Below are 27,135 nucleotides of genomic sequence, written 5' to 3'. Positions count from 1 at the left end.
GGCTGTGTCCCTTTAAGAGTGAAGACTTTATATACTTAGCAAGCATTAACTGAAGGAATAGAAACCTGTTAAACAAGTTTAATGAAGTGGAGCTCCTGAATGTAGGGTTACCTGCAGCTGGTTCATTGCCTATAACTCTTCTCTAATAACACAAGGTAAAATTTTACTGTTATTCCCTTGGAGAAATAAAGTACAAAACTGATTTTCCACACTGCTGTATTCATCTTCTGTGTCCTCAGTTAGGTCAACCCTTCTTATTAGGGAGCTCCAGTTAGACTACACTGCAGCTCATAACTGAGATATATGTGTGGGGCATATCTCCTGCTTGTAGAGTAATCCAGGACCTAATATAGCCATAGAGATGAACTGATTTTGCAGCCTTTTATGAACTGGAACAACATAATACGCAGTAGCAGTGGAGCTTCCTCTCCAAAGGATGGTGTCTGTAGCACAAATAAGTGAAATTCTGGAAATTTATGATTTCTGCTATTTGAGCTGACACTAAATTTATATCTAATCTGCCCAAATACATGCTTGTTTGTGTACCACAGTAATCTCTGAAACTTTATTTATCATTTTAGTAGCTAGCATCCAAGGTTGTGCTGTCTTAATGACACAAGAAGCGTGTAGTCTCTTTCCCAGGGAATTTTTCAGTCTAATAAGAAATGTGGGTAAAAGAGAGAGATTACTTTTCAGTGTAAGATTACCTAAGCAGGCTCCTTTTCAAGTTAATCTCAGTTTTGTTTTACAACTAGAGAAAATACCTGTTTGATGATGTAGTCCTGTATGTTGTTCTGCCTGATGGCAGAAAGAGTTCAGCCCGTAGAGCTCTGAGCACAAGGTGCTGGGGGATGCTGCTGTGGATTCAACATTAGTTGCATGGGTTGACTGTTCAGGCAGAATTGCATTTCAGTCTGAATTTTGTATAGGAGCTAGGACAGGTGAGGAGTGGGGGGGGGGAAAGGGGAGTGAGACCTCCTTTTTCAACACAGGAAGCCCTTAACTTAGCTCTGCTGCTCCTGATATCTGAACTAACAGTGCTTGGTGGTTGCTTTACCCAGGCAGGATTTGGGAAGTGTGTAGATTGTTGTTCTTTGTTACAAAATGCAAGTCATTTGATTCTATATGTTTCTTTCTTTCAAGATTTGAGATAGAAATTGAGCCCATTTTTGCAAGTTTGGCATTGTATGATGTTAAAGAAAAGAAAAAGGTATGTTTTTTATTAATTTACATTTCAGTCCAGGTGTTACAGATTGTGTTATAAAACAGAAGGGTTTCTTTCTGAAAAGAGACACTTCAGGAGGACAGTGAGATACAAGTGGTTGAAAGAGCGATGGAGGCATTTCATCATGAACTTCCTTACATGTTCTTCTTCTGCTTAGTAAAGCAGTTGAAGTATAACTACTTTTCTAAAAATATTATTTAATATGTGAGTGCCTGAAATCAGTATATATATTTTTTCCAATCTTGGCTTTCAAAAGTCTTTTCCCCGGAGAGAATTTAATCTCAATAAAAGGTTTCAGTTATTTAAGTTTTTATGACTTTCTTTTTCTCTTCTTTGTGATTCAGCACGTTGTGTGTCCAAGTAACGTTCTAATAATGCACAAGAAAGTTATATGTGCTAAAATTGAAACAAAACTCAGCAGTCTTCAATATCAGAGCTCTAGGAGATACAAAATCCACTTATTCCCTATTTATGTTCTATCTTTAATATTTAAAGAGTCTCTTAGTTTTCCTAATTCAAGATATTAGCAGTAGCAGAGAGAAAAATGTTAAAAATATGCATTTTGACATTTATCTCTTTGGGACTTGAATTTAATGCATTGAGTTTTAAGTTGTGTAGATGAGAACATGTGGAATATTATGTGAACTTTGTTTAATATTTAAATCACATTTCATAAGCCAATTTTATCATTTCATTACTCCATTTTTTCCCTTCTCTTAGTCAGTTCTTTAGTGACCTCTGGTGTTGATAACCAGCTCACATTCCTTTTGGCCTTGAACGAAGCCTTGATGCTGTGGAGGATTTGGTGATTCAGTGTGAAAATCTCACTGTCTCCTCCAGGATGATCTCCTCCAGAAGATCATTTTCTATTTTAATACTTTGATATTTCAATTCAGATAGCAGTTGTTTCCTAATCCTGTGATTGGAACTGCATATCGTACAGGAGGAAGACAAAACTTCTTATTAATTTGCTCCTCTTGTTTTTTCTTTTCCTACTGTCCCTCTCTTATGCCATACTTATCTTTTTATGCATGGATTAGAAACAAGGTGCTGTTGGTTTTTTTTTCACTTGTGTCTTGAAATTACCTGTGATGTTGGTGAGTGTTTCACAGAGAATAGAAAGAACTGATGCTGACTCTACCCAACTTCTTCCTCAGATTTCAGAAAATTTCTACTTTGATTTAAACTCCGAGCAAATGAAGGGAATGCTCCGTCCACATGTCCCCCCTGCTGCTATATCCACGCTGGCCAGGTCTGCCATCTTTTCAATCACCTATCCCTCTCAAGATGTGTTTCTGGTAATAAAGGTAAGAAATGCTTGAGAAATTTTAATTACTATTGTCATTTCTATTTACATTAAGACCAAGTGTGGGTCACTCCCCAGCTTGTTACTTACACTTGCAAAGCAGTATTTTATTCTCAGAAGTATAAACATTGGAACAACAAATTTTTGTTTTCTTTCAAATCCTCTCACTTAGCACATTGAGTTCCTTTATAACAGGAGCAGTTCAGTGGAGGTATACATTATTATTATTATTGAAAAAGTGCAGAAAGTGCATAGCTTTGCTTGATACAGAGCAGCTTTCTGGAATCTGACCTTGGTTTTCAGGTGAAATGACATGCAGACTTCTTAAAATGATGGAGAAATGAATCATTTAAAAACATATCTCAATCAGAATCTCCTTTGAGAAAGGTATATGCCCTTAAGTCAGATTTTGAAATATCTTTACGGATTTGAATTGCTAAGAAAGTGTGATCCATAACTGAAATTAAATACCACATTGGTCACTCCTGGAATAAAGTATACAGAGATTGAAGTTTTCTCTTCTTTTTCATTTGTTTGAAAGAGCACAGAAATGTTACGAGGTCAGACCGGCATTTGAATTTGTCTCTGCATAAATATTATCCTACTCTAAAGAGGATTTTGATGCATACTTTCAGTTCACAGACAGTGGATACTTTGCTTTCTAGCAGCGTTTTTTGATGATGTTGTTGACTGTAGTTTGTACAAGTTCTTCTTGAACTACATCTTACATGAAGTGTAGGCTTTTGAAGGTGAATTAAGGCTTTCTAGCGTGACAGAAAATTCCCAGGTGAGAAAAAACCTTTCAGTGTTTCAGGGAATAATTTGATTTCCCTTTTTTTTTTTTTGTCTCTAAATGCCTTCTAAAAATCATGTCTTACACACATGATTTTCTGAGTTTCACAAGATAGGAGGTTGAGATAACCCTGTGTTTCTGAAGTGGAGATCTTTGCAAAAGAGCTTGTGACTGCACATTAGTGCCTGTAAAACCAGTGATCCAAGAGGAGCTGGTAGTGATTTACTTAAGTGATTTTTTAATTTGGTGATGAAAAGGATAAAGTCAAGGATAAAGAAGACAGATGCATGGTGTGCTTTACCAGGTGAATTTTTGCATAGGACTTCTTGTTATTCACTATGAATCCTCTTTTTGTACAGCTACTATTGCTGGCATAAACTCATTAGAGAGTGTAAGATATGAAAGGAAGTAATCTTGTTCTTTATACTGTGTGGCTTTTTGTGCCTGTACTGATTGATGAAGGCAAATGGCACTTCTTGAGTGTGGGAGAACATTAAGGATGCTGTAGTCTAACAATAACATGTGCACAGTAGCAAGCATGGAATGCAGTGCCAGGATGCTTCTAAAAAGAAACAGTCTGCATGCTTGTGCTAGGGAAGGTATTTCTATCAGAAGCTGGGTTTCTTGCTAAGTGGGCACTGACTTATTCAGAGGCTTCAGAAGAAAATATGTACTCTTTGGCTGCTATAATTCAATATTTGATTTGAAAACACATTGATTTAGAATAGTGTGTCAACACAATGTGTCTTAACACAATGGAAGCGGTCTTCTTGTGATGCTGCAGTAGTTCCTTAATAAGGAAACCCAAAATAAGAACAGTCTTCTGGAAATGATGATGGTGATGACAATGCAGGCTGTCTGTAAGACCTGAAAAATGTGCTGAAAGTGGCTCTGGAACATGCTAAACTGAAGTGAACTGGTATATGTTCCCTCTGAACCTCTATTTTACTCTTCTGATTTAATTATAGCTGGAAATCTGGGAACTTAATGGCTCTAACAGATTGAGTGCAGTAGTTGTTCCTGACACACAAAGGGAAATCAAGCTTCAACTCTTCTGAAAGAATGTTTTTGTTTCCTCGTGTTTGTTTAATTTAACAATGCTTGCTGGATACATGTCCTTATAATGGTTCATTTTCCCTTCTCAGCTTGAAAAAGTATTACAGCAGGGAGATATTGGGGAATGTGCTGAGCCTTACATGATTTTTAAAGAATCCGATGCAGCAAAGGTAAGATTTTCTTACATGTTTTGATTAAATTTGGCTATGAGCATTTTAAGGTATTTTGTTATTAACATGTTGCACACTGTCACGTTGTTTTCTTTCACCTTGATCTCAATTGTCATTGATATTGCTCATGTTATTAAAAAGATCCATTTTTAATTAAGAAACTTGTCAAATTCTGAGAGGCAGCAAGGAGTCAAGGACCCTTGAATCTTGATGCTACACAGGGAAAGAATAGTTAAAGGTCATCAGTTTTTGTAGGTGACAGAGGAGATGCGTGGTTACCATCAAGCTCAGTCATCTGTAATTCTGTGTCCCAAAGGATCAGCTCTGTGCTTTTAGCTTGATCAAATGGAGGCAGGTTTAGATGTGAATGTGCAGTAAGATTTCAACTTGTCCGCTGCTGATCTCCATCATAGTACCTCTCCCTTGCTCTAGAAGGGTTATAAACTGATAAAATACATTAACAGGGAATTCTCTATCAAGTCTGGCTTTGAATTGCAGTGCAGTTCTGATTGTTTTTCCGCTATTTTCTCTTGATTTTTCTTTTTGTTGATATTCTAAAGGTCCATACTCAACAGCAGGATAAAGCTTTTGTTCTTACACATAGCAAGGGTAGATAAGAAAATGTGTATTTTAGTATTCTGTTTTTTTCATTAACATTCCTTTGATTCTTGTTTTTGGCAGTTTGGGCATTGTCTTCTAAAGTGCAGTGGATAGCCTTGGCTAGCCCTGAAGCACTAAAAAAGCTGTGCCTTGCTAAAGTTCTAGTGTGTCTTTAGCTGAGAATCTATGTCACTGCACCACATTGTGGAAAACAACTATCTTTCACCTGAGGTATTCAGCAAACAGATATAAAAACCTCTCAGTTTCCTGTGTTTGACAAGTTAGAATGTGCCTACGTGAAATTTAGGCTTTGGATTTGCAGGGAATGTAGATGCAAAGGTGATGTTGCAAGGTCTCCTTCGCAGCGAGGTGCATGAGCACATGCTGAACTACAAGAATGCAAGCAGCACAGCTTACTGTTGTTATTGAGCTCTCTGTCAGTGGATTTTTTTAACAAATGGAAGCAAAAAGTTGCTGCTTAAAATGCAGAATTGTGGCAGTCATTTCATATCCCCTTTGTCTTAGTGGCATGAATACGGTACTGCTTAGTTGAGGAATATTCTCTGCTTCCCATTTGGCTCCAGGTGATCTGGGCATGGCTACTGCATGAAATCATGCTAAGAGAGGTCATTTCAGACTTCATAGAGTAAAATTTGGGGTTTTTTTGGAAGGGTGGTGGGCCAGATGAGCTCACAGGGATTGTGCAAGCTATGGAGGAAGCTGAAGAGCACACAGTCAGCTGCTCTGGCTGTCAGGTTGTCCTGTACCTGGTGCTGTTGGTTGGATTGCAGTTCTGTGAAGCAGAAGCCTGCATAATGCATAGTGATGCCACTGTTATGTAGTGATTTTGTGAAATGAACCTTTGTTTCTGTACCTCTCTTTTTAACACTTGGGTTTAATCTTTTCTTCGCAGAATAAGGAAAAGCTGGAAAAACTGAAATGCCAGGCAGAACAGTTTTGCCAAAGACTAGGCAAATATCGAATGCCTTTTGCATGGACAGCCATTCATTTAATGAACATTGTGAGCAGCGCTGGAAGTTTGGAAAGAGATTCCACAGAAGTAGAAGTAGGCACAGGAGGTAAAGTGTATGGCATCTGCATAAATGAGTGTGGACAAATCCAGAGTGTCAGGAAGTCTTGATTTGTATCCTGTATCTGCTGTTGCTCCTTTAATCCCGTTTCTCCCCCTGCCCGAGGCCTTCCGATAGTCTCAGGTCATGGTTGAAATGAAACAGAGAAGTCCATGATAACAAATGGATTTATCTTTCAAGGATTTTACAAGCAAACCATCTGTTATATTATTTAAAACCGGGCTTCTAAGTGTGAGAGTGTTACAGGCTGATGAACATTTTCCAAAGGAGTGGATTAATCTTTGCAAACCACACAGCTCATCTGAAACTGCTCTTCAGCATCCCCAAAACTGCCAACTTCATCATCTTTCAGAGCAAGGGAAACACATAAATCTCCACACGATAAAGACTTTTATAATAGCAGTAAGGCACTGGGGTGAGGTTGCTGTGAGAGGAGCAGAAGTAGTTGGCTGTGCTTCATAGCCTCCTGATGCCTCGGGAGTGTGATTGTCTTAGCATAACCACCTCTTCTATCACGCTTATTGCATGATTTCCGAAGGCGGCCGCTATCTTCTTGTGTAGAAAATCTTGCTTGGAACAAAGGTAGACTCTTGGACAGTTGTTTTTTTCTTTTTCTTTTTTTTTAATTACTCTCCCTTTCTATTTTGTTTTTTGAAGAACGCAAAGGCTCGTGGTCAGAGAGAAGGAATTCCAGTATCGTTGGGAGGCGTTCGTTAGAGAGAACCACAAGTGGTGATGAGGCTTGCAATTTGACCAGTTTTAGACCAGCTACTCTGACAGTGACAAACTTCTTTAAGCAGGTATTGTATGAAACTGTCTAAGCAAAAAGTTGCTTCCTATACAGAGCGGTTGAATCATGAGAAATCAGTTTAGATCTGAATAAATTCTTTGTGATACTTTCAGTATGTAATGTCTGTTCCCTCATCATGGGATATCTCTGAACAACATACTGTGAGTTTATTAGATTGTGTGCTCATCCTGCCACCAGCAGTTGAAAGGTGGTTCTTTCAGGAAGTGCACTGTGAGAAATTTACATTACAGAACTTGAAACTATTTGCTGTTTTTGCTTTGCATTATGGCACAGTGACTTAGCCACTCTAATAGAAACGGTCCAGAAGAATGACCAGAAGAAGGTTGGTGTGTTTTGCTCCAGGTTGTTCTACTGTGTGCTGGAAAAATCACTGTTTGGCCTTTTGGTAAACATATTTAGCAAAATGTTCTTAGAAGCAAGTGCACAAAAGCTGAGGATAACTTTTTGGGTTAGTATGTCACAAAAAGTATTCCAGGTAGTCCTAGTCCAAGAGTTGCATAGCCTCTGCCCTGATGCTTGCTTGATGCTGTTGGTTTCATTAGATGACAGAGAATCCTTTCCAGCCCCATCAGAGGGCTCAGAAACAGGTTCACGAATGTAATTTGCAGTCAACACATCCAGTGATGCCCAAAAAACCAGAACATTTCTCATGCTTCTTTGCTGATTGGCAGTTCTTCTTAACCAGAGCTTGGGATTTTCCTGAAAAGCAGTAGAAAATATGATTAAACAGAAGAAAATCTGTAGTGAAGCTTAGAAAATGGTTTCAGTTCATTGATTTTCCCTAAGGTTTGCTTAATGCCACATCTGGTTAAGGAAAATTATTATTTGAATGTCACCTTTGTGTATAAAATGGATTTAATAGTGTACAACCAGATATTTTTTGGACTGATTCCTCGATCATTGGGATTACAAAGATGTGGGTTCTATATATTGAAAGCTGATTAAGCTCTCTTTTTTTTTCTGACTGTTTTGGTTGTATGCCAGTTTCACTGTGGATAGCCAGTCACGTTCTGCTCTTAAATTCAGTAATATAAAGGAGAAATGTAATCCAGGGTACAAAGTTATACTGGTGGAAAGCATGTAAATGAACGGCCTCTTTTGCTCAGTGCTTTCATGAAACTCAGCATAACTGAAATTGGGCTCTGCGAATGGTATCTTTAGAGCCTCAGTGACACAGAACAGCACAGGAAATTCCTTTTAGAAGAATGTCAAATTCTAGTTCTGTCTTGTATCCTTTAATCCCTTGAAGTCCAATTAACCAGATACCACTGAGTGTTTTCTCTTTCCATTTGCTTTTTTCTTCTTAATGTGTTTTATTGCCTTTATTATCAGATGTCCTCTACTTTTGGAGAGTTGGAAGGTAGCAAAGTGACATTTTCTGTAATGTTACAACAAAATTTTGAACTACTAGAATGTGACACAGGGAAGATTGACAACAAAGTCCTTTCACTTCCCATCCCTTCTTAACAATGATTTTGTCAAGTATGACTCTTAGACTTATACTGAAGGAAAAGCAGAGGAAAAGGAAGGAGGGTCACCATCGGAATGATGGATATTTTTTCAAGCTATTATACTTGCTAAAAAATGGATATTTTAGGGAAATCTTCTAACAACCATTCTCAGTTTTAAAAAAGATAATATTGATGAGGAGACAAAAGGTTTTCAATGAAAAGTTCCTGCAGCTGTCATGGTGATTAATAAGATGAAAAGAAAGGAAAAGGGATGAAGAAATTAGCAGTAATTCAGCATGCTAATGTAGCACCTCATTCTGTGAAGGTACATTTTGATGTCAGAGGGAAGAGGCTAGTGTACATGGTTTATTCATATTTCTGTAGTCCTTAAGAGTTGTGCACATCATCTCTTTGACAGGAGGGTGATCGCCTGAGTGATGAAGATTTGTACAAGTTCCTGGCTGACATGAGACGGCCGTCATCAGTGTTACGGAGATTGAGACCTATCACAGGTATTGAACAAGACCTTTCTGGGTTGTGCTCACTAAGCATGTTGGTTAGTCCTTCCCAGTTCCTACCCAGTTCTTAAAAACAAGCATGCGACAGAAGCCCTAGGAGATTGTTGGCAGTAATTCTTGGTGGACCAACAGCATTTTTATCTGACCGTGTTTTCACTGATGTATGAGCACGTGCAGCATTTGCCACACTGAGAGTAGCATCTGTGAGCAGAGGACACAAAATCCCAAAGCCCTAAATCCTGTAAGGACTGGAGAGCTTCTCTTTTTCTGAATAACACTCCACTCACCAACTGAGAGGTGTGTGTTGGCTTCCAGTTGTTCAGTAGGAACAGGCTCCACCTCTATTTGAGAAAGGAAAATAGAAATGCTAGTGTGCCAGCATTGAAACATCACCAGTCCTTGACCTATGCTATTCCTGACAATATTTACTTAACCCGTTCTTAAAAATCTCCTGTGACAGCAGTTCTGCTGCTTCCTTAGATCTTATCTCCCAGCACTCACCAGTCGCTGTGGTGAGGTTAGGTATTAAGAAAACTTTCCAAAATTATCTTTCTGAAATGTAATCTGACTATGATATGTCATGCCCTCGGGGCAGTTATCACAACTTTTCAAATACTCTGAATGCTGTTATTAGTTCACCCTTACTCGTCTCCATTTTGCAGCCATTTGGGCTTTTTTCAACCTTCTCTTAAGGACTGTGATTTTAAAATTGCTTGTTGTTTTGGTGGACTCCACTAGAGTTCCTTGAATGTATTCATGGTTTTCTTGAAGTCTGGTGCTCTGAACAGAATGCACTCCTCCTTCTCAGGCTTCATCTGTCCACAGCAGATGAATTTGTCTCCAGTGTCTTTGAAGTCTGAGGAGTTGTACTCAGTGATCCTTGCAGGTCACTTCCAACTCAGGAGATTCTGTCATTCCCTAATGGTTATAACTTTCTTTGGGACACTGCCTTATTGTCAGTGTCGTCACCCAGCACTTTTCTACAGAACTGATCTATGCCAATTGTTGTTTGGTTGTTTTTTTTTAATCTATATGTTATCTTCTCATTCTTCACCCTTCACTCTTTATTGTGTTTCCCCTTCATCATTTGATGCCATTTTTCCATCTCTCCTGTCTTTCAAACGTTCAAAAATCATTCCAACCTTGGTGACATCTGCACATAATCTGCATTGTCGGTACTGCCTGCTGACTTGTTAAGGAGGATATTCCATAATCTTGTTGCAGATTAGCTTTCAGCAACTCCTGGAACACCCTTTCAGTTTGATAGATTCCCAAGATTTAGTGCTAGATGGGCTTCATAGTAAGATTATTTAGGCTTTCCTTAACTTAGCTATGAGAACAGCATCTGGGATTTGTTAAGATATCTCTTTTCTGTTGGTTCTTATCATGCAGTACTTTGACTGTCCTAGACACCAGTTTGATTCACTATTACATGTTGTTGTTTTTCTAAATCCACATAAACTGTAATCTGTTTACTTATGAAATCTGGGTATTAACCATAGCAAAGGAAAGAGTGACTGTGCTTTTTGATATATATTTAACTTCTATTTATTACAATTAAATCATTTTCTTCTTACAGCTCAGTTGAAGATAGACATATCTCCAGCTCCAGAGAATCCCCATTACTGTCTAACTCCAGAGTTGCTACAAGTGAAACTTTACCCAGACAGCAGAGTAAGACCTACAAGAGAAATCCTGGAGTTTCCTGCCAGGGATGTCTACGTTCCAAATACCACGTACAGGTTAGTTTTGAAATACGTCTCACATTTCAAGGCCTGAGATTGGCAGGTCCAGAGATTCTTACTTTATCAGCTGGTTTGTTGCAAAACTTGCTGCATCAGATGGTGTGCTGTGCCAGAGACACAGAAAGGGTCCAGACTGACACAGCAGAAAACACAGAGATGTGCAGGGATTAACATAGTTGCGTAAAACTTGGCTGTGGGCAGGAGGGTGGCACAGCTTTCTTAGTTTCTCAAAATACAAAGTCAAACTTAGTGGAGTTCTTCTCACATTTATGCAGATTTTTTTCGTTTTGTCTGTGTGCTAAAGGCAATGTTCTCTAATTGGTTTTACTGCTTTCTGATACTTTCCAGGGTTTATTTATTTTTTTTTATTTACAATGGAGGTTAAAAATGAGGAAAATGAATAATCCATTCATATTTCCATTTTGATTTAAAAGCAATTTCCTTATTTACAATGCTTTAAAGAAATAAAGATCTGGAAGAATATTTTTGAGCGTTTTCAGAAAACAATAACCTTCCTATAGCCATATGCTCCAGGCAGGAGTAGATTTCTTTTCATTATTTTCCTCTATTTAAAGATTTTTCACAGTATTATTGAAGATGATACACTTCTGAGGGGCACTGCCTTCTTCAGTTGAGTAATTTCACCAGCTTAACTTGCAAAATCAGTTAGTTCTTGTTGAAATTGGATAAATACAGACAAGGCTTTTAGAAAACAGAGCTTACAAGAAAGAGTTTAAGTTCCACACCTCATGTCTTTTCAGAAATTTAATTTATTGTGGTTTTTGTTGGATTTTTTTTTTTTTGGTGGAAATTATATAATTATACACTACAGTCCTCCAGTACAAATGTGCAGCACTGTGTGTTTTCTGCTTTGCAATGAATCCATAAGAAGTTGTAGTATCCTTGCAGTTCCTGTGCGAGTAGCACATTCTGTTCACAGTTTCTTTACTCTGACATATCACGTGTTAAAACCACTTTTTGTATGGTTGCAAATGTTGAGATAGAAAATCCATACTGTACAAGATAAAATAGACAAGTCAATATGACTCAGTATAAGTGCAGAATTGAGGTCTTTGTCAATAAACAGTTCCACATCAAGCCATCTGTAAACGTGTTGACAGTCCTACTGCCTTGGAGGATTCTGCAGCTGAAGTTAAACAAATACGAATGTGTTTTCAGGAGCAGCAGCACCTCAGCTTGGCCTACAGGGTTTGTTGGATGGTATCACAGGCACAGGTTATTCAGCTGTTCTCTGAAAGTCATTTTGTCCTGTGCTCTCTTGGTCTTATTAAGTTCTCAGTGAGGTGTTTTGAAAGGTCACAAAGGGATGGGTCTGAAGCTGTCTCAAATGAGAAAATCTCTCACTCCTTTCAGTGAGCTTTGAAGTTTAGCTCTTAAGTTTCAGTTTGAAAGCATGGTTCAGTTATTTTTTGAAGTGTGATATCTAAGAGATTAGGTCTACACCATGGCTTGCTTTATGTGTGTGTACATCTCTGCAGCTGCATGAGTACAGTACTTCAGCAAAAGTTGGCCTGACATACACTGCCAGAAGTTTGTCTGGAAATACACAGAACCCTAAAATAGGGAGTTGCTCATCTTTCATTTCCTCGTAGGAGCATTCAACAGCAGTGAAGTGAACCAAACATCCAATTAGTTACTGTATGAAACACAATTTCTTTCTTTTCCCACGGTCTCAATACCTACAGGTCCTCTGTAGTACTTTGCCAGTGCTTTCTGTTTGCTTGAACACTTCCTGTACCCTCCTGCACTGCCCAGAAGTTAATGCAGCAGCCATAAAACCCTTTCTCCCAAGCAATGTTATCTAATAAATAGATAGGCATCTGTTTACTAGGCAATGGGGTTTGATCCCAGGGAGATGAAAGCCCCTCTGAACTTCTAGCACACTGGCATTTGGGCTAGGATGAATGAGAATACTCACCAAACATACAGTAAGACCATCATATGTGCCTCAGGGTTTATGTCATTGGAGAATGCACCATACAGTGTATGGATTTGGACACACACCTGATATTAAACATAATAGGAATTTCTTTGATGCTCAGTGTATTAGCTGTGAAATGCATCCGGTTGAGCATTCAGTCAAAAATTTTTAAGTCTGTTGGGTGAATCATTATTCTGGTTGACTTGAGCAGGTAGTATCTTCCATTCCTAGGTTTCCAGTACAAGCCTTTTGTTCTGTCTAGTCTTCCTTTTGACCTTGGTGCAACGTACTTCCCATTAAGATTGGTTTCCTCACATTCACTGTGCCACCAGCCTCCTAAGAAAAAAATATTGTAGTATCATTTACTGTCAGTTGTTTCTTAACCTATTGTGCTCAGCTTGAGTACACACTTCCCATTAGCAACATCAATCTTTAGGCCAGTTCCAGCAAAAGTGGCAATTACCCAGTGTACCCAAATGAAATGTTGCTTGTACATGGAGCCACTTAATGCTTGACACTTGAAGGCCACTGTGCAAATGTTGTGCTACCTGTTAGTGGCTGCTTCACGTAGAAGTAGTGGTGCATAGAAAACTTCACACACAAATGCTTCCACTGAACTGGGACATTTGGGTCTGCTCCATATGTTTCCCGTAAAGCTCCACAGCAGACTTATTGATTTACTGATATTTTTCTCAAGTACAAACTGATAAATCTCTGCATCTACAGGAGTAAACAAATCACTTTTTTTATTGGCCAAGGTCCTTAACCACCATCTTGAACTCGAAGTCCAGTTCAGCTAGCAAGGGGTAAGGAACTAGCTGTGGTTCTGTGCTAAATATAAAAGTATAGCATTTTGGAAGTCTGTCCATCTGTGTTATAGCCACTACGGATTATAACACTCAGCATTGTTTCAGACATCCCCAGTTTTCAAGCTGAGAATGCTAGAAACAAAATGTTTGCTGTGTGAAGCATTTGCCTGGCAGGGCACTCTGTATCCTGCAGTTTGATCATTAATTGCTTTTTGCATTGTTTGCTTTTTCCTGCAAAGCAGCAAAACGTAAAAGCTTCATAATATCAGTGAATTTAGGAAATGTTTAAACAAATCATCTTTAAGGAGAGATATATCCTTAGCCTCACACCTCTCTTCTTCTTTTGAGAGCAATTTTAGCATACACTTTTGACAAGCAGCTTAAGCCTTCCTTTCAATGGAAGCTTGCCTCTATTCTTAACCAATGGCTTATAGTCAAAATGGATCCAAGAGTCAATTTGTCCTCTTTTCTTTTGCAAGAAGGGAACAAATCTGCAGAGCAGGCTTCAGAGAAGGAGCTGTACTCCGTAACTCACTATCTCAGCTTTAGGTTTTATTTCAGCCAGTTCTGCTGGTTCTAACTCTAGCTATTTACTCAGCCTCACTCTGCTTTTCTTTTTTCTTTTTTCTAATAAAGTAGAAAAGTGATACCTCGTTGTTGTAGAGCCCAACAGAAAGCACCTCCCACTCTTTCCTGCAGCTATTCTCTCTTTTCTGCTTCTAAAACCAGCCAGATAATATCAGTAAGCACTCACTAAAGCATACTGCCATTCTTCATTTAGCAAGGGAACATCCACATTCATGCACCCAGCATACTGATACCTAGGTAGTTTTGTGGGCAGTCGAGGTCATTTATTATGGCCATATCATGGTCTGCAGTTGAGAAGCGCAGTTCTGTCTGCTCTGGCAGTGCATTGGGGATGCTCCCAGAGATCCGTGAGAGCTGCAGCACGTAGTCTGTTTCAGGGCCTCCCAGGGTGAATGCATATTCGATGTAACGTTTGTTATCTTTCCAGTCCTGCAGCTCAATCCGTAAGATGTAGTCTCCTTGTTTAGTGATGGAGTAGATCTTGTGCAGGCCTAGCCAGAATTCCTCTGTGAAATCATAGTAAATAGTGGTTGTGATTATGGAGCCAAATCTGAATGCATTTACCATGTTTTTCAGATATCTAAACCATACCACAGGTAACTCATTCACCTTTAACATGCATTGTTTGAGACTTATTTGAGTAAGCAGCACAGCGTCAGAATCAAGGTATGCCAGAGGTGAGGATTTGAGGTTGGATGTTACTGGAGGAGAGTTTTTAGTGTTACAGGTTGAATGTTCCCTGAAAACCCACAGCACTCGAACTGCTATTGCATTTTACAGGTAACCTGCATTTGGTGCGTGTGAAAATACAGTATTTAAAAGGATCCATTCATTGCTTTAATTAAATCAGTAATATGAGCCTCGGGAACTGCTGATCTTTTCAGAGGTCTCCTGCTGCATTCTTAGTTTACCTCTTCCTAATGTTGGTTTAGTATATGAGAGTTGGAGACCAATGAAGGGGCAACTGTAGCTTTCAGTAGCATCAGACAAACTGCAAAGGCAAAAGTCTGCCTCAGTTGTGAGCTGCTATCCCAAACTGGGGTGGTGTTGAGATACTGCAGCTCCTTATTGTAAAAGAGGTGGAAGGATGCCAGTTGTGGTGCCCAAATTAGTGAAGTTTTAATCTATGCCTAGAAAGTAAAAAATATTTTCTAAACTTGAAAAAGAAAAACGGGGGGAAATGTTCTAGGCAGGGAAGCTGGTGTGCAGCTCTTGGTGCTGGAAATTCTTTGGAATTGGTGGTTAATAGGTGAGCAGGGATATCTCTTCAGCCTGGCCAGCCAGGGGGGAGGACATTGAGCACCTCATGGGCAGCCAGTGATGCTGTAGGGGAGGACACACAGTCTGAGGCTGAGCAACTCGGTCTGGGGTTTGTTAAGAAGACATGGTTGCAGAAAGTTTGGGAGAAAGTAGTGATCTTGGTGAGGCATTGTGTTTGTGTGTATACTCTACGTGGCTGAGGGTTGCTTTGTAAATTGTTAAAACAGCACTTAGCACGTCCTTGCCTTGATTCAGCAGGGGCTTCTGTACACGCATCCAAAGATGCGGCATTGAGAATTTTACTGAATTATTCTTCCTGGTGTTGCACTAGTTAGGCAAGCTGCTTAAGTTTGTATGTAGGTTTTGTCTGCTCTCATGTGAACACCTTTCATTGAGAAGATTTGCCTTCTAAAATCAATTTGTACAGAGAAATGAAGCAAAAAAAGTGTTTTTTTACCATTGAGATCACCAAAACCGTTTGTATAGGCATCCCAGGTTTGGTTGAAATCTAGTGATCCATCCACTCTGTTCTGGATTACTGTCCAGGAAGTGCCTGTGAATGCAGAGGGAAATAAATCATAAACCTGGTTTAAGTGCTTAAAACACAGGAGAGAAGATGGAGTTTAATGGAGCCGATAGGCTGCTGCTGGCTAGCACTGCTCCGAGATCTTTCTCCTGCCCAGGTCACAACAACCCCATTGCAGACATTTCAGCAAAAGTAAGCAAAGCAGTTTTTTGCACAGGGCAGCTGCGTGTCACTCTGTTTACACACACAAACATATTGTGTTGCCCTGTTACGTTTGCATCAGCCTCTTCCCCATCTGGCTTTGACAGGAGGCTCAGGAGGGAAGCTGCAGAGGACATGCACAGGGCAGCACTGCAGGGTGCTCTTATCTCTTATCTCTGGGCAGTGCCAAAGGGAACAGGCAAATGAGAGAGTTTCTTACAAAGATAGAGCTTGGGTAGGTGCAGCCACAGTTCCAGGTACATATATGGCTCCCCTAAACATGATACTGAAATCCTGCCTCCTGGGCTCACCTCACTGGGTTAGTTTGATATAGCTGAGTCTCAAGCACCAGTCCATGCTATCAAACCCAAGTTTTATTCACTGTTTGCTTTCTCTTTGGAAAACTTAATTCATGATTGCAACTTAGTGGCATTTATAGTTGCCATTTTCATCTTTAAAACAGAAAGTGCTTGACTTCTTAATATTAATGTGCTCATATTAACAGCATAGATACTACTAAGAATTATAATAGTATATTTGAGACACACACACGCACACACGTGTATACATATATATAAAAGAAAAGGATGCATGAGACAGTAAGTTTTTATGCACTTTGAGTGATATACAGTATTTTGGATCAGAAAATTAGACTGTTGCTAGCACAGCTGTCTTACCAAATTTCATTTCACAGTAGACATCGAAAGCTTCTGAGCTGTTGGGCTTAATAGTGTAAATACCACTGGAGCGTATGCCACTGTTGTAGAGAGCAGTGCAGTCAGGAGTGGCACCTAGGAAAGCAAACACCGGGCAATTACAAATCCTGTTTTGGATGTGGTAAGTTTTAATCCAGCTTTGTAACTTGAATTTTTCATAGGGTAGGGCTGATACAGAAACTCAAACAGTCTTTTCGGTCATCATTACAATAAATGTCATGAAATGGACAAAGTGCTTTGGTAATACAGCTGATGTACGTTTTCTAAATTAATTTTGCAAAAGTTTTAAAGCTTAAGATTGGACTCTGGCAAACGGACTTTGCCACACCTTAAAACTTTCCCAATAAATTCTGTTCCCATTGCTGCAGTTTGGAAATGCATCTCGACTTTAAAAAAAGGGTCTTCCAAATCCTGTAATGAGCTGAAGTAAATTAGTTGGCTGCTCATACTCTCCAAGACAGGCATCAGTAAGTTGATTACAAAGATTGTCACAGCATGTATTTGCATGGGGTGAATGGAGGCTAAAGGTTGAGGGTGATGGCACAATTGGATGTTGTTTGTATGCCACCCCATAGACAAGTATACACATAGTGTGGCTAAACAGATGATGTGTTTTCCAAAGCAGAAAATCCAGCTCCTTGCTGAAGTGCTGTGTGTAACATAAGAGCCCTTGATTACTAAAACCCACCAATGTGTCTTGTAGTGCACGTGAGGCGTGTGGTCTTACCTTTCAGTTTGTGCATTGCGGCTGTGGAGTTGTGCACAAGGAAGGGGCTGCCCTCATTTGATTCTGCTTGCTCCTCGGTGAAGGAATTCTCTGTGAGTTCCTGGAGCTCAATGTGGTTTAGCTGGCAAGAACCGTAATTACAGACTGTTAATTTCCCAAGGCTCTGAAATTATTAGATTCATGTATCAAACTGAGCAATGTAGTACAGATAGTAATTTTTTATATGAACATAACCATTTGAAATACCCAACTTAGTACATAAAATTAACTTTAGAAGCACACTGGTGGATTTCGGTTATGTATGTCAGCTATTTCACTGCCCAAACAACACAGGATTCACAAGGTATGTGACCAGTTCTCATGAGGTGCATGTTAATGAGTAAACATAACTAGCTTACTTTCTCATTACTTAGACAAATAATAGCAACACCTGAAGAGCACAGAACACAGTTATTTTTGTAAAAGGCATTTCCCTTTTACAGCCTCCTCTTAGGAATGAACTAAATATGAGCATGTCAGTTATGCCCATTTTTTTGGTTACACATGGGGGGTTGCAGAGCATGGTTCCATATTGGAGTGAATATTGGAAAAGGAGAAAGAGATGGAAAGCGATGATGCTGAGAAGACCAAGGGAAGAACAATAATAGAATAGATAATGAGGTAAGAAAACCCACAAACAGCAGTCAGGAAATAGAGCAACCTATTACTGATGGGCAGTGGTTTGAGGCTGTGATCTCCGTTGCTGTGTGCAATGGTCTTTGCCTCCAGCCTGGCAGCACAGCAGACTCTCAACTGAAGAGGTCCCTAGCTGTGATCAGAATCACGTCTAGCATCCTCTGTGCTCCCAAAACATCATAAGAGATGTAAAACTCAGAAGCAAGAAATGCGATGGTTCACGTACCTTGTCCTCCAGCTCCATTATTTGGTTGTGCTGTTTGTCCAGCTGCACATGCTGGTCCTCCACGATTTTGTGGAGTTGCTTGATGTGATTGTCCTGCTGCTCCACGAAGGCCTGAGGGCAGGAAAGGAGGGAGGCTGTAGTTAGAGAGAGGCAGCATGAGGCTGTCACAGTCCAGCCTAACGCATTGCGGGGTTACTTGTGAGAGGCACAAACCATTTCACATTGCATTCTCCATAGGATTGTCTGCTTTTGCTCTAAAGGCACAAATTTCTTTGCCACTGAAATGAGTACCCAGGTTATTTTAATGCTTGTTTGAGGAAAAGTGCTGGCAGCTTCATAGACTTTTACTGTTGCTGTCACTTTCCTTCCATGTCCACGTGCAAAACATTTACATTCTGTGAAGTTGGTCCTTGCTTCAAAGTAAATATATGGCAGTGACCATAAAGAGAAATGATGGCAGGTGTTTAAGGTATTAGCTGGGGGTTTCTTTTTTCTTTCTGCTCTCACATGAATATCCAGTGTTTTCTCACACAAGTTATTTGACCGTTTTATGCTTTTGCAGAATCCATTTCATACTTCCTTTTCCAGTGGAAATTTTATACCCACCCTCGTATTTGCATGTATTGACATTAAAACTGTTAACACATACAAAATTCTTTGTTCTAGGTTCATACAGGAACTATAAATATCCCTCTCTAAAGGTTAAAACTTCCTAATTTTATGCTGAGCAGACAGACCCAAGTGCATTGACTCATAATGAGCCAATGACATATGAAGCTTTCGACTTCATAAGCAAATCACTTTCCCAATTAATTTTATCTCTCATTATTATTACAGAGTTTCTTAAAGATGATTTGCAAAATGTACTCAAATGATACAGAGCCCGATCATTTCACCATTTTCTCTGACTCTTTAAGATTACTGTGGTGATCTGTTTCTCAGTACACAGTAATACTGCAGTGAAGTTGCAGGGAAAACATCAGTTTCTAATGTATAATGACCAATAATAGCATTACAATTTACTATGGCTTTATGTGTAAAGGACTTTCACAAATCTACTTACTTTGAGTGAAGAAATTTCATTTGTCTCCTGCACTGTAGGCTGGATAATGGCCAACTTAGTGACCTTGTCCTCCAGTCCCCATACTTTCTCTTGCAGCTGGATTTTGTTTTGTATAAGGTCTTCAATCTTCAGGTTCATCTCCTGCGAGAGATTCTTTATCTCTTCATTGTTGATTTGCAGTCTGGCAGTAGTTTGTCGGAGTTGTTCTTCTTCTTCTTTGATTTCACTGGTTTGCAGTGAGAGCTCATAGAAAGACCTATCAAAAATGTAAAGTTTTTGAAAGATATCATTCATCTGTCCCTTTGTCTTGTGGACAAAGTCTTTAAGACCGTGCCCAAGCTGGAGGAGTCCATTGGCTAAGATTCGGACATCATCTAGCATGGCAAATCTTGATTTTGTCTCAGGAGATGTAGCAGAATCAAGGAGAGAGAAGTCCTTTTCAGCCCTAACTGAAAGAGCAAGTGGGGCAATGAATAGAAGGAGTAGAATGATTTTCATGTTTTCTATTCCTGATATGCTTTGGTTGTTCAGCAGAGACTTTTCCAGATAGTTTTCACTGTGTGAATGCTCCGTTGAAGAATTTAATCTATATATACTCCTCTTCATTTTAGAAGAGGCAGACCAAGAAGTTGATCATTAAACTGAACAAATTTGAACAATTGTAACCCCACTCGAATCTAGGTTGATGCCTGGGAAGGTAAACCTGAGAGGCAGGCACGTTGCTGATAAAACTGGCTCTGAACTTTTCCATCTGTCAGACATTCTGTTTTAAAATGTTATTGATGATGTAGGATGTGTTTCTGACACGATACTCGTTAATAGATTAATTGTGAGTCATAATCTCACTAAAGAGCCTAAATTGCTTCTTGTGTTGTATGATTTCTCTTATTCCCTTAGGAATGTAGAAGGATTTACCCTACTTAGGAGCACTGGATGCTGCACTTCAGGTTATGCAGCTTTTAGATAAGCTGGGGAAGGGCAAAATACTCTCCGATGATTCACACAATCTGATTCTCATCTTGTGCCATTTTCTGATGTAACTCATCGTGCTGCAGTGGATTTGCTTGTCAGCTAGTTCAGATTAAGTGAGAAAGTGGGAATTAGGTCCAGAGATTGCCTGGATGTGATTCTACTACCTTAAGGTTTGTGCAGTAATTTACACCATATAAAGCTTATTTTTTAAGAGCTGCTTTCCAGAGGTGGGTGAGATAAATAATGTCCTGCTTTCATTTCTCACCTTACAATTCCCCTTGGTTTTTAAGATTCTCAGTGAATAAAGCAAGTCTGCGGGTGCTTTGAAATAAATGTCCAGCTCTGCACTGGGTCTCTGCATGGAAGTGTTTGTTTTTCAGGGAGTATTGCAGTATGAATGAAAGGTATTTTTCTTTCTCATAGTGATCCAAGAAATCAGTCCACGCATAATATAGTCTCTACTTTGAAGGGTTTTTAGGTCACTGTTCAACATGGCCTGGACTTAATGGACATGAAGGGCTGACAACATGCAGTTAACTTGCTCCTTCCTCCCTAATAATTAAGTAACATGAAAGTGTCTCTGATTAGTTGGTGAATTGTTTGCACCAGTATGACTTGAGTCAGGCTTACTGGAGTATGCACAATGCATACAAAACCAGCAGTCTTGACACTGGAGAGTGTGGGGATTTATTCAAAGGGATTTGTAGGCATAGATTGGGAGCAAATGTGGGAATTGTCCCTAAATACAGTCAATAATCAGAGTTCTGTAATGGGAAGCAGCACTGCATTTTCACAACCCAAATGTGCAGTGCTGTCTTGTGAAGAACAGTCCAGTAATTTCCAGTCCTGGGAGGTGTCCTGCTGCAGCAGACTGTCTCGAAGGTCTTAACTCTGGCTGTGCTGTGCAAAGAGTTGGGGAGCAGGAGGGCAAGGACAGCCCTGAGCTCTGCTATGCATTCTGCCAAGGATTCAGATAGCCTTTGCTTTGTTTGAATTGCAGTGTATTGGTAACAGGGGTACTTCTGGCCCTTCAGATATTGCAGCTATACAATCCTTCTGCCTTTCGAGACAGGCTGACGAACTGGGAAGAGGTGTGAGATAGGTGCAGGCCAATATGGAGATACTCCATGCTTCTCCTAGTTCTGCTCAATTCCACACAGCTTACATAAGTCAGGTTAGAAACGTGCACTTGAAGGATGCGCAAAGAGGTTTTTACCAATTAAATGCTCATTGATGACCCATGCAAAGCAAGAACTGAGCCCAGCTGGGTGAGACTGGACTGCATCCGCTCTCAGTTGGCAGATGTAAGACATGGTAGAGGGCAGTTACTGACTTAATTGCTTGTTAGAGTCTGGAAGGCTGCGAGCAACAGAGAGTTTGGTTATGGGCTGTCATTAAAGGAACGTATCAAATTAGTATTTACCCAGCCCTAATGAAAATCTGTTAGGAAAATTGTCAGAACAATTAGGGTAATTCATTGGAAGTTGATAAGCCTGTAAGGGTTGCATTGAGTCATCATTTCTGCAGCGTTTTCTCATCTGTTAGCATCAATGGATGATGAAGAGCTATTCAAAAAACCCAAGGATGTGCAGGATCTGAATTGGTCCTATATTGTGCCTGTGTGGAAAGTCTTGGGCATCTTAACAGTTTAAACTCTGAAAGGTTTGATACTTTTTAGCTTTGACCGAGATACATTGTGAGTGGTAAATCTACTTAGACACTTCAGGTCTGAAAAAGAAAGAAAAAACGTGTGCTTTCAATGTGTTGATGTTTTCTGTAGGGAGAATCATCAGATTACCTAAACTTCCTCTACACAAGTGACAAAGTCTTTATCTGGGCCTGGCGCTGCTCTGTGATAGGGAGCAAAGTCCAGTCCCTGGTATCTGACACAGGAATTTGGGGCTGCAAAACTTGAAGAATTGGTTGTAAAATATTTTTTTTTAAATAAATACTTTCTGCAGTCCACATCAGAATACTTGGGATGGCTTTGGTTTTACAGGATTTCAGAGGGAATATTTTCTTCTGTCTTAGCTCTTTCTTACTGTCACAAAGGGTTTTCTCAGTTTTGATTCATGTTGCCCCTATTGTTCCTAAAATCTTTATTCTTGGCTTAATCTTCAGAAAAATTACACAAGTAACCAAACAGTTGGGATCAGGAATGTTACCAGGTTCCCTGCATGTCCTGCTGCACAGTAGCTGAGCACAGAATGGGAGCTCACTTGTGCCTGAGTGCTGCTCAGACGTGACACTGCCCTGTGGAAAGGTTTGCTTCACGAATAGGAAAGGCAGTCAAAATGCTCTGATGTCAAATGTTACAACATCACGAGTGGCTGCCAAGCACATGCAGCTGTAGAACTTTCTCTGTTAATGCCAGTGCCAATAAAATCAAGCAGTGATAAGTGCGCTTGGAAATGTCACCCTCCAGTTCTTAGATGTCTTGACAGTCACAGAGTCCATAAGCAAAGTAGGGCATAGGAAGAGACAGAGAAGAAAAACCCTCTGGCACGATGAAACTGTAAGATTTAGGAGCTCTAGAAACCCTAAGGGTGAATCTTGTCTCTGTTGGCCCAGTCAAGAAAAGAGGTATTTAATAGACATGGTCCTAAGGATCTTTCGTACACCTGGGTGACCCTCTTTAAGTAGGCTTTGCATGGTTTTGATAGTAGGAATAAAGCAGAAAAAAAGGCCTCTGGGATTTACCAGAAAGGGGAATTTTAATAATGTTTAGACATCTCCTTTAAGATTTAAGATCAAGTCTTTATGTTTTTTTCCAAGGCCTGGCCTTTTGTGCTTTGGCCATTTATTTTACAGAGGTAAAAGTACTTTTGAGATCTGTTTGAGAAAATAATGTAAGTGTTGCATATGTTTTGCATTATAATAAGTGCTCCAGATGCAAATCCTTGAGTTTAAAGCTTCTGGCCAAAATTTTTATTGATAGAAATCTGCAAGTAATACCAGGAAGTAGCTGTTACTTGAAAGCATGAGGACTAGTGCTCCTTGTACTTTATCAGTGTTTGTTGGCACTGTGGTATTATTTCCATGGTAGATCCCTTCCCATCACAGAGGATGGTGGTTGTACCTCCAGTATCCTCCAGAGTCTACTGAGCTTTGGTATTTGTGCATACAGATAGTGGGGTGGGGATTTACAATGTAATGACTCAAAGGAAAGAGGATAACACAGGTGAAACTGAGAAGTCAGCTGAAGCTCTGGCTGGGATGTAATGTCAGGTCTGATGCCTGTTTATAGTTTTCCACCACCTTCTTTCTAGAGTGACATTAATTTGCTGAAATGTCTTTGCGCCCAAGCGAAAGCAGAAGAGGTGATAGGAGAACTGCAGGCTTGGTTCAGGCTCAGCTCTGCTATTCGTAAATCAGTCTCAAGCATAAGAACTGCCTTTAATATAGGGATCCTGCAGCCAGGCTTCCCAAATACATTAAATCCTTCTCTTAGAGCACTAATAATATTTAATAAAAGTTTTATGAGCAATGTACATTTTAGAGTAAATTTTCATATCCATTTTCATTTGAAAAAGAACATCAAGGAGCAAATGTATTCATGCCAGAACAAAGTAATTTAGTAGAGTCACAAAAAATGGCAAAGGCCCTCTCTGAAATAGTAGGAGAGCGTTGATTAGGCAAAGTGACAATGGGGATGGGATTCAAAAAATTAATTCAGCATGAAGGACTTGAAAAGGAAGAAATTTCCCATGTGCCAGCTAAGCATATTTCTTTGCCTGGAAGGGTGGAAAGAAGTCGGTCTCCATAATGCAGCCCCACAGAGCCTTCTGGAGCTGTGCATTCGGACTGCCCTGTACAGATGCTGACCTCAGGGAGGTACCTTCTGAGGCTCTTAGAGCACTCCTTAGGACCAGTGTTACCTGGTGCCAGTGCAGATGAGATTACTCACGAGTATCGGGGAGCAAATGGAATAAGAAACATCAGAACAAAATTGGATGGGACCCTCTGCAGCCTGCTCTAGTGGCTGGCAACCCTGTCCGTGGCACAGGGATTGGAACTAGATTGTGTTTAAGGTCCAATCTATGCCATTCTATGATGATTAATCTGGTCACCACAGGTGCTTCCAGGGCTACTGAGTGTTCTCACTTCTTAGCCATCTGTTTTACCTGATCCCTGTCCTTCCCAGAGTGTGGTACTCTGGGTGTGGAATTGAAGACACCATCCTGTCTGAGTCATTGCAAAGACTGCGGGTGTGCTGAAGATATAGATGTCCATTTAATCCAATGCATTGTTGGAGGAGAGGTGTTTCCTGGAGTCATCTTGATAAAAGGAGATTTGAAGTAAAAATTGAAAGGTCGAAACAAGTCAACTATTTAACAGAAGCCAGCCCACCCTACTGAGATGCCTTCTTTCCCCTTGAACTTGCTAAATAACAATTTTTGGATCTATTTTTCAAGCATCTTTATAAACAGGAACTATTTCAAAATATCACGACAGCGTAAAGAAGTGACTTTTGTCTCCTGAAAGGAGAGGTCATCATCAAGTCACTTGTGTGAGTGTGCACTTCCGATCAGGGGAAGAGCACCTGACTAATGGAAGATGTCAAACCCTTCACTTTGTCTCTCTGAGTGTTTTCATTGGGGTTTGAAGTAATAGCATTAATAACAGTGTGAACCCTGTCATTCTCACGCAGAAATGCTTTTGTGTCTTGCAGGAATCTTCTTTATGTCTATCCTCAGAGCCTTAACTTTGCCAACCGCCAAGGATCTGCCAGGAATATCACTGTGAAAGTCCAGTTCATGTATGGAGAGGACCCAAGCAATGCTATGCCGGTGAGGGGAGTGCTTGATGCTCAACGTGAATGCTTCATGCCAACAAGGCAGGGTACACATTGCAGCCATAAAATCCCTATGTTAAAGAAAACTCAATGGAATACACTTCCAAATAAATTCCAGAAAGCATAGAGTCACAGTGTTCTAGAACCCAGAGAATGTTTGTATCAGGTATGCAAAGTAACAGTATAGCACTTGGTATTTTGACCTTGGATGTTTGCAGTGGGACTTCTGAATTCTCAGTCATCCTGATCTTTGTTGGCTCTGTCTGGAGATGGTTACATGCATCATCAATTCCTATCTGTGTGCATGTGTGAGCAGGACTATTAAAATTGTAAATCTTCAGTGACTGGGTAGAATAGAAGCATAGAAGCAAAGGAGTATGTAACAAGTTGGTGTTGTACACAGCTGCATGGAATAGAGCTGTGAATGGGATTATGGAACAGACTCGTGGCACCTTTCTGTAGGGTATTTCTGCTATTTTTTCTTCTTTTTTACAGGTCATCTTTGGCAAATCTAGCTGTCCTGAATTTTCCAAAGAAGCATACACTGCTGTAGTGTATCACAACAGGTAAAATCTATGACAGTTTGTAAATGGAGATGGGTCCCTAAGGATAGTATTGTTCTACCCAAAAGGATGTTTACCAGTGAAACAGTTGTGTAGCTCACCAGTGAATCTGCCTCATTGACATTTCTTTATCAAAGACTGTCTGCATAGCACTTCTATCACCTGACACTGTAGGTAGTGTTGCAGTTAGCGTGATACAATAGCTAGGAGCTCGAGCCTTTGTTTGCTCTGATACATGTCAAGAGCGTTGTATCAGGCTGTGATCTTGAGCATTTAGCCCAACTCAGCAGATGCTGTAAGTGTAAGCTTCAAGTTAGACCTGAAAATGTATGACACAAACACTTGTTAGCAAATACTTTGTTATTGTGTTGAGTAATTAGGTATTTAGAGCTTTCTAGGATGTAGTTACAGATTAGAAATACTTGATCTTGAAAATTATGTCAGAGCAGCTCAGGTAAGGAGTGCTGAATCTGACCTTAACATACTGTCTGTCTTTGTGGCTGTTCTGGAGAGAAAATCTTGTCCTTCAGGTTGGGTATTGTGGCATCAGGGAAAAATTCATTGCCTCATGGGGAAAGACACAATCCAGAATGCCTGTGTGAGGAGGGGGCTGCAGTGCCCCCTGCTTATATTTTTTTGTAGACTGGAAGTAAACAAGGGAAGTTTTTCCAGTCCTTGATGATTAGAAGGTAAAGCTTTAAATTCCTTAGAGTATTCTCTATAACTCCTTCCCTCCAGATAGTTTAACTCAAAAGATCTGCAGCATGAGATAGAAAACCACACTGCTTATATTGATGACTTAACAAAGGCTCTGGTTTCTGCACAGATCACCTGATTTTCATGAGGAAATCAAGATTAAGCTTCCAGCCACTTTAACGGATCACCACCATCTGCTTTTTACTTTCTACCACGTCAGCTGCCAACAAAAACAAAACACTCCCCTGGAGACTCCAGTTGGATACACCGTGAGTGTCTTTCAATCTGTTTTTCAGCACAGGATAATATTCATGTAGATGGATAATGCATTTATTGGCAATTTTTTTAGCCATAACTGTCAGTGTATACCACTGTAGAGTTTGAGATGGTCAAGCTTGTAGATTTCAGTAAAGCCTTAAGAAGTTTGTATTTTCATTTTTTCTTGTTGTTCAATTACTTAAAGTGGATTCCGATGCTTCAAAATGGACGGTTAAAGACTGGTCAGTTCTGTCTCCCTGTCTCACTGGAAAAACCACCACAGGCATATTCAGTGCTTTCTCCAGAGGTGAGTAGGTTCTCACATTGAAAATTAGCAGGAGAATACTTCTTT

At 39.9% G+C, this 27,135-nt stretch overlaps 2 protein-coding genes across 2 annotated transcripts in view; one reads left to right on the top strand and one right to left on the bottom strand.

Moving 5' to 3' along the window:
• The window catches only part of LOC104912491 (dedicator of cytokinesis protein 7-like), a 45,780-nt gene that overhangs the window by 16,649 nt on the left and 1,996 nt on the right, over positions 1-27,135 (top strand). Inside the window, exons 7-17 of the mRNA XM_019618405.2 lie at positions 1,144-1,210; positions 2,383-2,532; positions 4,470-4,550; positions 6,064-6,229; positions 6,899-7,041; positions 8,922-9,015; positions 10,601-10,763; positions 25,144-25,261; positions 25,762-25,832; positions 26,656-26,794; positions 26,989-27,090. Coding sequence (XP_019473950.2) covers positions 1,144-1,210; positions 2,383-2,532; positions 4,470-4,550; positions 6,064-6,229; positions 6,899-7,041; positions 8,922-9,015; positions 10,601-10,763; positions 25,144-25,261; positions 25,762-25,832; positions 26,656-26,794; positions 26,989-27,090 — 1,294 coding nt within the window. The remainder of the gene's footprint in view (positions 1-1,143; positions 1,211-2,382; positions 2,533-4,469; positions 4,551-6,063; positions 6,230-6,898; positions 7,042-8,921; positions 9,016-10,600; positions 10,764-25,143; positions 25,262-25,761; positions 25,833-26,655; positions 26,795-26,988; positions 27,091-27,135) is intronic.
• On the bottom strand, positions 11,557-20,073 carry ANGPTL3 (angiopoietin like 3). Its single transcript, XM_003208896.3, has 7 exons — positions 19,500-20,073; positions 18,437-18,547; positions 17,536-17,656; positions 16,770-16,883; positions 15,823-15,918; positions 14,339-14,611; positions 11,557-13,044 (listed from the first exon to the last, which is right to left on the bottom strand). Exons 1-7 carry the CDS (start codon positions 19,995-19,997, stop codon positions 12,863-12,865), a joined length of 1,395 nt encoding a protein of 464 aa, XP_003208944.2. The 5' UTR covers positions 19,998-20,073; the 3' UTR covers positions 11,557-12,862.

Source organism: Meleagris gallopavo, chromosome 10, assembly GCF_000146605.3.
Source record: "Meleagris gallopavo isolate NT-WF06-2002-E0010 breed Aviagen turkey brand Nicholas breeding stock chromosome 10, Turkey_5.1, whole genome shotgun sequence".
In the NCBI taxonomy this organism is placed as follows: Eukaryota; Metazoa; Chordata; class Aves; order Galliformes; family Phasianidae; genus Meleagris; species Meleagris gallopavo.
Note: the sequence above shows the minus strand (reverse complement) of the source record. Positions and strands in the feature narration are given on the sequence as shown.